The sequence below is a fragment of the Pyxicephalus adspersus genome, chromosome 3, assembly GCF_032062135.1.
Source record: "Pyxicephalus adspersus chromosome 3, UCB_Pads_2.0, whole genome shotgun sequence".
NCBI lineage: Eukaryota > Metazoa > Chordata > Amphibia > Anura > Pyxicephalidae > Pyxicephalus > Pyxicephalus adspersus.
Genome location: NC_092860.1, coordinates 9,053,135 through 9,064,455, shown reverse-complemented (window position 1 = coordinate 9,064,455; position 11,321 = coordinate 9,053,135). Strand labels below are relative to the sequence as shown.

At 42.5% G+C, this 11,321-nt stretch overlaps 1 protein-coding gene and 1 long non-coding RNA gene across 2 annotated transcripts in view; one reads left to right on the top strand and one right to left on the bottom strand.

Moving 5' to 3' along the window:
- The window catches only part of LOC140325591 (alpha-N-acetylgalactosaminide alpha-2,6-sialyltransferase 2-like), a 31,217-nt gene extending 21,863 nt beyond the window's left edge, over window positions 1-9,354 (bottom strand). The window contains exon 1 of the mRNA XM_072403501.1: window positions 8,930-9,354. Within this exon, the coding sequence (XP_072259602.1) occupies window positions 8,930-9,087 (158 nt within the window). The 5' untranslated portion in view covers window positions 9,088-9,354. The remainder of the gene's footprint in view (window positions 1-8,929) is intronic.
- The window catches only part of LOC140325592 (uncharacterized), a 45,091-nt gene that overhangs the window by 12,522 nt on the left and 21,248 nt on the right, over window positions 1-11,321 (top strand). The gene's annotated exons all lie outside the window — the stretch shown is intronic.

Genomic DNA, 11,321 nt, shown 5'->3' with positions numbered 1-11,321 from the left:
GGATTTTGGGCCGCTATAGGTGATAAATGGGGACTTTTCCCCATTCATCACCTGTAGTGCCCCGTGTTCTTGGATAGAGTACTATAACACATAGTACAGCGCTGCAGCAGTTATCGCTGTTGCCGTGCTGTGCATCTACTATGTATTCTTGAATAGAGTTTCTCTGTCCAAGAATACAGGGCACTACAGGTGATGAATGGGGGCAAGTCTCCATTCATCACCTGTAGTGCCATGACATTGTAGTGGAACTGAAGAGGTAATCTGCAGTTCAGTTTTCCACGTGATGTCACAATAGAACATTACGTTCCACTACGATCTCCAGGCACTATAGGTGATGAATGGGGACTTGTCCCTATTCATCACCTGTAGTGCCCTGTGTTCGATTGCTGTTGCAGCGCTGTACTATGTGTTCTTGGATAGAGAAACTCTACAACTAGTAAATCATATTGCTCTTGCAGCCCTTTAAAGGCCCTTTAAAAAAAATAATAAATTCTCGCACCATTGGCTTCGATAGTGTTCAAATTAGGCATTTGGTCACCCGTAGAATTTCCCACTATGCAATCTAAATCTATCGATTTGAACAGTGAGATATTCCACCAACACTACCTCTAACAAGGGCCATGGTGAGAAATTTCTATATAATAAACTTTCTAGCCCACCCTTGTTCATGTCTAAGCATTCTAGCAATATAAAAGTCTAGTGGGGATAACCAGCAGGTGAGTCCGGGTGAAATTTGGAAGTCTGGTGGGTCAAGTTCAACTTGCGCCTGGCTCAGGTGCTGGCTAAGCAGATCCTTCACCTGGTACACTTGCCGATTTTGCCAAACCCAACACCTTGCTCTCTTTCTTAGAGTTTTTGGTTTGGACCCAGTACTGAAGTTTGCTTTACTCTCACCCCTAACCCTTTGGTTCCTCCAGTGGTTCCATGGAACGTTCGTTAAGAATACTTCCCTCAGAGTGACCTATAAAACCCACTCAAACACTGAGCGAAGGTTCCGATCCATGCAGATTGTGTCCTGGCTGCAAAAGGAACCTGGGACTGCAAGATAAGAGTGCTAAGCACTTTTCTGTATTTTGCTTTCTTTAATGTATCCAAAAAATCCAATGTAAGATTGCGGTAATGGATAACTTGTGAACAATCCAGTTGTGACATTGTCATGATTTTAATTTGTTGAAGTGTTCACAATTGTGTATAATGTGTTATTTATGATATTTTCTGTAATAAATAACATTGTGTTTCTCAGGCCGGTCATACCCCCCCTCTGTCTTCCCCCAGCACTTTGTACCTTGTTTTAGTGGCATTATTTTCAGTGATTAGCTGGTGACAAGTTGTATTGTTCACATTATGAAAACTTCCATCAGTCGCAGGTTATATTCAACATTATTTTACGATTTAGTTACACTTTTTGACAAGGCAGAGCCGTTCTTAGATGCTGCTCACCCAAGTGTCCAAAGTCGGTCACTTTTCCAGTTAGTTTAGGTACATTCAAATATTTTATTGCTGTAACGCACATTAATGTGAAATTAGCCCTGAAGTGTTTTTATTGTATAGTTAAAAGTTGACATTGGCTGGGAAAGGTTCGTTGGGGTAAAAATACATCTAAGGACATTGGCCTCATACGATGGGTTCAATGGGTTCCAAGTTGACACTAATTATCCCTACAATCTATAGTAATAAAAGAAGGCTGAGCAAACCTATCATGTCCTTACAAGCTCCTTGTTCAAATTCCAGTTATGGGGCAATAACCTGCCCCACTTTAAGGTTGTCACCAAGTCAGGCTGAAGGTTACAAGTGGCTCCTTTATCTTGTATAATGGGCCCACTGTTGTCACCATCAGGGCTTTCATCCTAACAATTGCCATGCAGCCAGCTCTGGGGTTTATGTAACCTGCAGGAGCTCAGCAGCACTTAGGGGTAACAAGGGATAAAAAAAAAGAAAAATAGCAAAAAAATTATTTTATTGAAAGAAGAAGAATTTGTGGCCATTTTGTAATATGTAATGCGGCAACTATAACAGGCTTTTCCCCCTGACTACTATGGGGGGTAATAAGGATGACCCTATTAGAAAGGGCATGATGGCCATAACTGTGGGTCTGGCATAGCGCTCCCTGTAATGTAGCCCTCTGCCATTCACTGAGTGTAAAGCACAGAAATATCCAAACTTTTATAGAGATTTCAGCAGCTCATCCTACCTGAGCAATCTTTGTGATTCAATCAGATGAACATAGCACTCTCTGTGATGTAGATATGGAATAATGACAAATTATGACAAATCTTCTACTTCATGACATTATTAACATAGCAGTCCCTCTTGTATTATTATTACACAGTATTTATATAACGCCAACATATTATGCAGCGCTGTACAAGTCATGTCTTTAGCTCTCCCTCAAGGGAGCTCACAATCTAATATCTCTACTATAGTCATATGTCATTATTATAGTCTAAGGTCAATTTTAGGGGAAGCCAATTAACCTAACTGCATGTTCTTGGAATGTGGAAGGAAACCGGAGTACCCGGAAGAAACCCACGCAAACACGGGGAGAACATGCAAACTCTGAGCCACCGTGCTGCCCTCTCTGTAATGTAGCTGTCTGCTATTCACTATGAATGTTAATGGATTGAGTGATTCCAGCAGTTCATGACTACTATGAACATAGCAGTCTCTGTGGCTCTCATGTAGCACTCTGTAACTCATTGTCCGGGGGTAAGGTTATGTATTTGGCCATTTCAGCAGCTCGTCATATGTGAACAATCTTTTCCATGATTGCATCACATGAACATGGCAGTTTCTCTTGCGTAGCACTCTCTGCTGTGGAGCCGTCTGCCATTGTCTGTCCAAGTGTAACCAAGCATGGTAGAAAGAAAATGGTTTACAGAGTTCAGTAGCTCAGCATACATGAACAATCTTTTCCGCGATCACGTCACACGGACATAGCAGTCTCGGTAATGGAGCCGTCTGCCATTTACTAAGTGTAACCACGCATGGTGCAATCCAAACTTCTGATTTCAGCAGCTCACAATCACGGAACGGATTATCACATATAATATCATATGAACATATCGCTTTCTGTGGCTCTAACATAGCACTCTCTATGATGTAGCCATCTGCCAGTCACTGTCTAGATGTAACTAGATGGGCAGCATGGTGGCTCAGTGGTTAGCACTCTGTCCTTTGCAGTGATGGGTCCCAGGTTCGAATCCTGGCCAGGACATTATCTGCATGGAGTTTGCAGGTTTGCCTTGGTTTCCTCCCACATTCCAAAAACATGCAGTTAGGTTAATTGGCTTCCCCCCAGACATAGGACTATGGTAGGGACATTTAGATTGTGAGCTCCTTTGAGGGACAGCTAGTGACATGACTATGGACTTTGTACAGCGCTGCGTAATATGTCGGCGCTATATAAATACTGTGTAATAATAACTAAGGATAAGAGAGTGTGAACAAACTAAGTAATTTCAGCGGCTCATCACATGAAAATAGCAGTCTCTCTAGCGCTCACATAGCACTCTCTGTGATGTACCCATTGACTGTCCAAATGTAAGCTGTGATGACGAAATCTAAAAATGTGTAAATTAAGGAAAAGATTTTTTTTTTAAATTGAGAAAGAATTGGACAATTTTTTATTGTTGGGACCTTGGGTTGTCCTGCAGGTCTATTTAATGTACAGCACTGCGTAATATGTTGGCGCTATATAAATCCTGTTTATTAATAATAATAATAGCAAGAGATGAGGGGAAATCTGCTATTGTAGACTAATGATCGGTTGAGTATTCTAGTGATATTGGTGAGATTTCCTCTTCTTGTTGCATCTCCAAGCCAGGAAGTGAAGGAAAATCTCCATAGCAGGGTACAGATAGAAAAGCAATAACCGAAAGGGGTTCTAAAATGAAAAAACAAAAAGTTGTCCACACCCGCACGATAATAAATGCTTGGAAGAGACGTTCAATCATTTCACACGGAGTCTGCACCTCTGCAAAATGTTATAGGTTTAATGACATTATTATTATTAATAAACAGAATTTATATAGCGCCAACATATTACGCAGCGCTGTACATTTAATAGGGATCTTGCTTGGGGCAAGGATTAGTCCCAATTTTAATTGGCCCTATATATGTAAATATTTGTATAATTCAAGTTTACTACATTGACCCAGCGTGTAGTCACCTTGATGTATACAATTATTTACATATACGGAGCCGGTAATTATAATTAGGACTAATCCCCACCCCAAGCAAGATGTCATTAAACTTATAACACTTTGCAGAGGTGCAGAATGATTAAATGATCTCTAAAGGAGACAATAAAAGGTCAATTGATTTATTTTATTTTTTTTGTTTTTTTAAAAATGAAAGTTTGGCATAAGAAATCGTTTTGTATAAATAAGAAAATATTGGATTTCCCATTGCTGGCTGTCCAGGTGACAACGGTGATAAGAGCGGCTGGAGAGAATGAAACTTTTTAGAGGTCCCAAACTTTTTGCCTTTTACAAATATCTTTTAGGTACTTCTGGTGACAACACACTTTTAGGAAACTTGTCCTAGAACTACCATGCAGCCATTGCTGGAGTACTGTACCACCCAATGTGCAGAAGTGGGGGAGATGCAGGGAGGGTTCAGGAGATCAGCAGCACGCAGATTCCATAAAGGATAAAAACAAAGTTAGGAGGTTTTTTTTAAGTTTTTTTCTGCTTTTTGTGCCCCCCCCCCCATAATCAGCTCTGTCACATAAGCAGTGGAGGTGTTATTACCCCCAGGCTTTAAACATTCCCAAATGTCTGACATTCTTTCCTGGGGACACCCTCCCCTCCCCCCAGCTGACATCTGTTTGGAAAGTTGACTCTTAAAACTATTGCAGGAGCAACTGACTGAACTCTGACTTAAGCTGCGTACACACTTGCAATTTTTGTCGTTGGAAAGGATCTTTCGCAATCCTTTCCAACGACAAGGGACTGCACGATGCATGAACGATGCTGTACATACAGCACCGTTCATGCTCTATGGAGAGGGGAGGGGGAGAGCGACGGAGCGGCACCCTGCTGCGCGCTCTCCCCTTCCCTTTCATTACGATCGGCTGTCGTCCATCGTCCGTGGATCCGGCAGGTCGGTCGTCCGGACGATGGACGACACCGACTGTACACACGGCAGATTTTCGCCCGATAATTGGCAGATGCCGATTATCGAGCGATAAAAATCTGACGTGTGTACGTAGCTTTAGAATTGGGGATTTATAAGGATGAGCGTCGGGCTCACACTAAAGACAAACATAATTCATTCTTAGGGCAGCATGAAAAAAATCATTGTGTGCTAAATGATGTCTATGTATGGTGATGTGTAACAATATTACATAGGCAGGCTCTGCTTACTTCTATGTATTTATATTATTATTGTTATTAAACAGGATTTATATAGCGCCAACATATTACTCAGCGCTGTACATTGTATTCATCTGTCATTTTCAACCCCTATTCAGACAGTGATACAGGAGGAGAGGACCCTGCCTCGAAGAGCTTACAATCTAGTAGGTGGGAGAATTAACACTGGGAGATAATGTATTGGTTTGCACAACAACGAATATTACATAGGAGGTTCTGTTTAGGTTTATGTGGAGCAGCTGTATTACATCTGCAAGTCTATGTACAATTACATAGGAAAGCAATATTACATAGGCAGGGTGTTCTTGATTCTATGTATCCGTATTGGCAGCAGCTCTGCTCTATGTCTATACAATATATGTGGAGCAGCTGTATTCAACATGTGGGTTCTGTCCAGATATATCTGGAGAAGCAATATTACATAGGCAGGCTCTGCTCAGGTAAGTAAATAATTTTCTGGAGCAATATTACAGATGCAGACCATGCTTCATTCTATGTATAGGAATGTCTCTGCAACATTAGGTTGAGCAGCAATATTACATAGGCATATTAATAAACAGCATTTATATAGTGCCAACAAGTTACGTAGCGCAGTACATTACATAGGGGTACAGCGTTATGTATTATGGAATATTACAATGTAACTGTAATGGGCTCCAGAATGGGGAAATTGATTATCTTGGTGTCCAGATTCTAACAATGGGGTCCGCATGGGGTATTGGCCACTGAGCCCTGGCGTATTATGCTCTCGCAGGGCGAGAAACCTGGCATCAATTCTTTTCTGCCCTATATGGGTAAATTAAGAAATAAAACAAACTGGAGTGTTTGTGTGCAGAACAGTATATGCAAAACAAAAATATACAAAATATATATAATATAATAAAAATATAAAGAAAAAAGAATTCCCAACCCCAATATGCTGCAGCGACCCAGGTTCGAATCTCAGCCGGGACTCTATCTGCATGGAGTTTGCATGGTTCTGTGTTAGTTTCCTCCCACACCCCAAAAACATGCAGTTAGGTTAATGGCTCCCCCAAAAAGTGACCTTGGGCTGTATTAATGACTATGGTAGGGACATTAGATTGTGAGCTCTTTTGAGGGACAGCTAGTGACATGACTATGGAGTTTGTACAGCGCTGTGTAATATAATGGTGCTATATAAATATATATACACGGTGTAATAATGTACAAACTATTGTTCTCTTTTTATCTCCTCCGCTCTTTTTTGGATGTTCTCTATAACATAGTTAGGTGAAACAAGACGTAAATCCATCAAGTTCACCAGTAGGGAAATAAACTTATCCCAGATATAAAACGCTATGGACATCCAGCAGTTCATCCAGAGGAAGACTAAAACCCCTTATAAACTCCTGATACAATTTGCTCCAACGGGGAAAAATCCCTTCCTGATCCCGTAAGGCAATCTGATGTTCCCTGAATGAACAGTTTGTTATCTTTACTTTAAAATAAATGTTGTGAGGAAATCTTACTACACCAGTGAAATCAGAAATGTTTTGCTTTCAGGGATTTAAGAACAAGTTAATATATTTTAGATACAATCTCCCATTCTTGCTTAATAATAACTCTCAGTTGTATCTATTGAACTCCTACATTAATAAACAGTATTTATATAGCACCAACATATTACATAGCGCTGTACAATAAATAGCCGCTGACAGACAGTGACACAGGAGGAGATTATCTCAGATTATTCCAAACCATTAGACATGGAAATTGCCTGGTTTATGTCTGGGAATGATACCGGGTCATGCATATTTTTGCCTGGTAATATGTTCCATATTTCTTACAGTAACTCTGATTCACAGTTCCCGTCCAAGGACAAACTACACAGACATGGACATCGCAAGTTTCCCTAAAAAATCCAAATCCAACAAAGGAGTATACATGATAACTATATGACAAATGAGTGTATCTAAAAATAAAGTAGTCAAAAAGGAACACCCAGGGGCACCAAGCAAGCCATGGATTGGGGCTTTTGTCATATCTGGGGGCTCACAAATCCAAGTCACATGTTCCTCTACCCCCTGTCCCAAAACCGGCACCTATACAATAAAAAAAAATTATTCTTAAACATTTACCCCCCAAAAAATTAAAATGATCTACAGCTGATCAATTTCCAGGAAGTGGAGGTATTAGAAAAATGGACAAATTTTAGCAGATGAAGAACCTTAATGTGACCCCCAAGGATTTAATAACACTACAACATAAATGTATAGAAAACTCATTGAAACTTTTTTGTTTTTGCTGCATTGAACTGCAATATATAAGTTTTATTTAGAAGGTTTCTCCTGTGTGTTGGGTTGTCTCACTCATCACCCCACTGGCACATCATCCTCATGTCCACAAAAGTGCTCATCCTTGCCCTCGTCTTTGCCCCCAGTTTTTGCCACAGAGGAGTCCTCTGTCCCTGGCATCACCTGTGTTGCTCTCCACTGGCCATGGGGCAATGGCACAGAAATGTCAGGAGGTTCCCTTTAGCTGCAGGCCGGGCCTGACTGGACCATGGGGTCCGGGGGTGAGCCCATGATCTAGAATAGGGTAAATCTCTATGCAAACCCCCTTCCGAGCTAGATCTGAGCCCCAGGACAATTGTTATAGTTGCACCTATGTTGTTGAACACAATTACAAAAACATTTTTATTCCCATATTTCTTCCAAATTTAAATCTTTTTCCCAATCTACCACCAAATGTTTTTTGTTGGGGGGGGGGGTTAAAGTGGGTAAATAGCAGTCTCTTTATATGGGACAATACAGACATGGGTATCAATGCAAATTAAAAACTTGTCATGGGACCGCTGTGCCAATGCAATCATTAAGTAGCCAACTGCTAAGGATCATTTTTTTTATGGGGAGGATGCAGCGGAGCACTCATTCATTCTCTTGTCCCCTGTGAACGATCTCAGACGATTGTTTCCGATAGCAGTTACCGACGCCTGCATTGGTCTTTAGGAAATCTGCAGTTTACCCTCAGAATCTGCACCCAGTATGGTTCTTGATATGGATCACATTGGTGTGCATTGTGCCTGGGCAGCCCATTTATTCCAGTGGTCTGTCCAAAGCGGGACAACGCACCAAAAATTGCACAGCGCACGGGAACGCTACAGTGCCCATTAACAAACGTAAGCGTTGACGCAATGCGCTGGTGGGAACATGACGCAGCAACAGCCCAATGTCTGAGCCAACATCTGTACAACAAATGGGAATTGGTAATGATGGTGAGAATTGGTCCGAATTCCTGGGGGAGGGGGGGAGATCACAACCTATGGGGTCATATAAACTTGTGAGCAGTGTAAAAGTTGCATTTCTGTAAATACCGATAATACGCATTCATGCCAGGCGCTTTTCCAGAAATGCGCCTGCATGCGTTTTGCATAGATAAGAGCGCGTCCGCCAACGTGAACCCAAAGGGGATTGTACTGCGTCTTAACACAAATCAAAAACAGAACGATCGCATTTCTTTACCCCAACCTTGACCCTCTTTAATGGCTTAGAAATAGCCCTGTGCCCAGGTTGCCCCCCTGTGCCCGTTCTTACCTCCCCTCCTCCAATTGGCTGGGATAGACCCTGGCGATGATTCTGTTCTTGTTGGTAACGAGCAGCCCAACCAGCGACACCAAGCAGAGCACCAGTAAAAGTTGGATAAAAGTTTTGGAGCGCACTTTGCAGCGCGAGATTAGCCTGGCGCTGAGCATCGCAGCGGAGATCTCCAGCTTCACCAAAGAAGCAAACTGAACATCCCAAAGTTTTCAGCGTTCTTGGTAGGCGTTAGTAAAGGCGGTGGGACATCTTTGTGCCGGAGGTGCAAGAAGAAATCCTCTACGCCGCTCTGACGCCTAGACGAGTCTCAACCTGACCGCTTGTCGTGCCGTCCCTGCGATTCTAATGCGAGCGACCGCATTCTGAGGCAGCGAGTGTGTCAGGCACTATGTTTAAACACTGGAAGGCGGGTCGCTGTCCAAGTTGTGTATTTTAGGGCCGCCTAATAAACAACTGGCTGAGGAGTCATTAACCCCTTCCTGTGCCGGGGGTGGGGAGCTGGGCGTTACAAGGGCAAGAAGCCATTTAATATTACTATTAATAAACAGGATTTATATAGCACCAACATATTGCAAAGCGCTGTACATTAAATAGGGGCTGCAAATGACAGACAGATACAGACACAGGAGGAGGAGAGGACCCTGCCCCGAAGAGCTTACAATCTATGAGGTGGGGGAAGTAACGCACAATAGGAGGGGGGATATGTAGTGGTGGGCAGTAGTGACAGAGAAGAAGATGGGTGGGCAAGTTTGAAAAGATGGGGGCTTTTAAATGAGCAGAAAGTAGGAGCAAGCCGAATAGGACGAGGAAGACCATTCCAGAGAGTCGGGGCAGCTCTAGAGAAGTCTTATATCCGTGTGTGTGAGGAGGTTATGAGTTAGGAAGTCATTTATCTGCAGTTGGGTATCGGTGCCCAGAAATCAGCGGTTTTGGCAAAATCCTCACCGGATTGCTCCATCGTGCGGTAAATTGTGGCAACGCATTGCAGCACTTTGCAGCCGCTTCCTGTCTACATTCTCTCCAATGACAGCTGCCTGGCATGTCTCGGGGTGAGTTCCAGCATTGCACAAGTTAAGCCTTTCTGGCCTGGTACAGAAGTACCCCTTGTCTCCTCCAGGTGGCAGCCTTGGTGAGAATCCAGTGTGATAAGGTGACCACACAAGAACAAAACTCACACCTGGTTACAGAGCCGTGTCACCTAATAACTATAATAGGCCAGTGAGGACCTGCAAGTAGTTTCAACATGCTAAAGCTTATGTGAAATCCTACAGCTTTATTACAAGAACCCCTGGTGATCCTGCCATGAAGGTTCCTGTCCAGGCACTTGTCCTTATGGGGTGACAACTGTCTGCCAAATTGCTTTCCTATGTTGTCACCGTGTCACCTATGTCTTTGTCACTGAGAAGTAAGCCGGTCCAGGACATCGACGTTCAGCTGGAGATGTATGGAAGGGTTAGAACCTCTGTCAGGTTTTTAGTGCAGTCATGGTCGGTCTTTATGAAAAGCCTGTAAATATTTAACACCTGCCGAGGGTGTGCCCATCGCTCAGGTATTTTATTACCCCTTGGACGACATCGCTTCCTGGCTTGTGCAAACATTTTATAACTACAGATATCTAGTGTCATATCCATAACACAATATTTTGCAAGGGACCCAGGGGCCCCACCTGAAGCAGAACACTACACCAAATTTGCACAATAGCTGCTTATTAAAAGAGGGACGTTTAAAAAAAAAAAAAAAACGAATCCACATCGCAGTACATTTTATTGCCACTAGATGTCAGTCTGATCGCCACATGTTGCTTCAGTCTGAGAATGGACAGTGTAAGGAGAAGAAGCACAGCTGATCAGCTCATTTCTCTGTCACTCTGTTTTACCCTCCTATCAGCATGCTGCTTGTCAGAACTGACTGGCTTCTTTGGCTGCTTTTTTCTCTCTCACTGTAAGAGGCTTATCACTTTCAGCTCAGGAAATATTCCCAGTTAATTTTGGTCATAGCAATGAAAGTAAAATATTACTATGAATCTAAAAAATTGCAACAGATAAGTCCTTTATTTCAGAAGGGACAGGCAATAATAAGATTTTGTTGTTTTTTCTTTGTGAGCCTGACTTCTGATGGGACAAGGATGTTGCCCCCACCTCCAGTCTCTGCTCATTGCATTGTCTTTAGGATGTTCTTGGTAACATACTAGTCATGGCTTCCACATGATGCAACCGTGACACAAGCAGAATATTGGAAAGTTGATGATTTCCAAAAACATTCCCCAGCTGGTTCTTCTCTGCCATTGGCTGGCTCGGGTTACACGCATATCTAAATAAATCATTTGTTTTAGTGGCAGCTATTAGATGTGGGAGGAATGGGAGAAAAGTTACACCCAAATTAATGATTC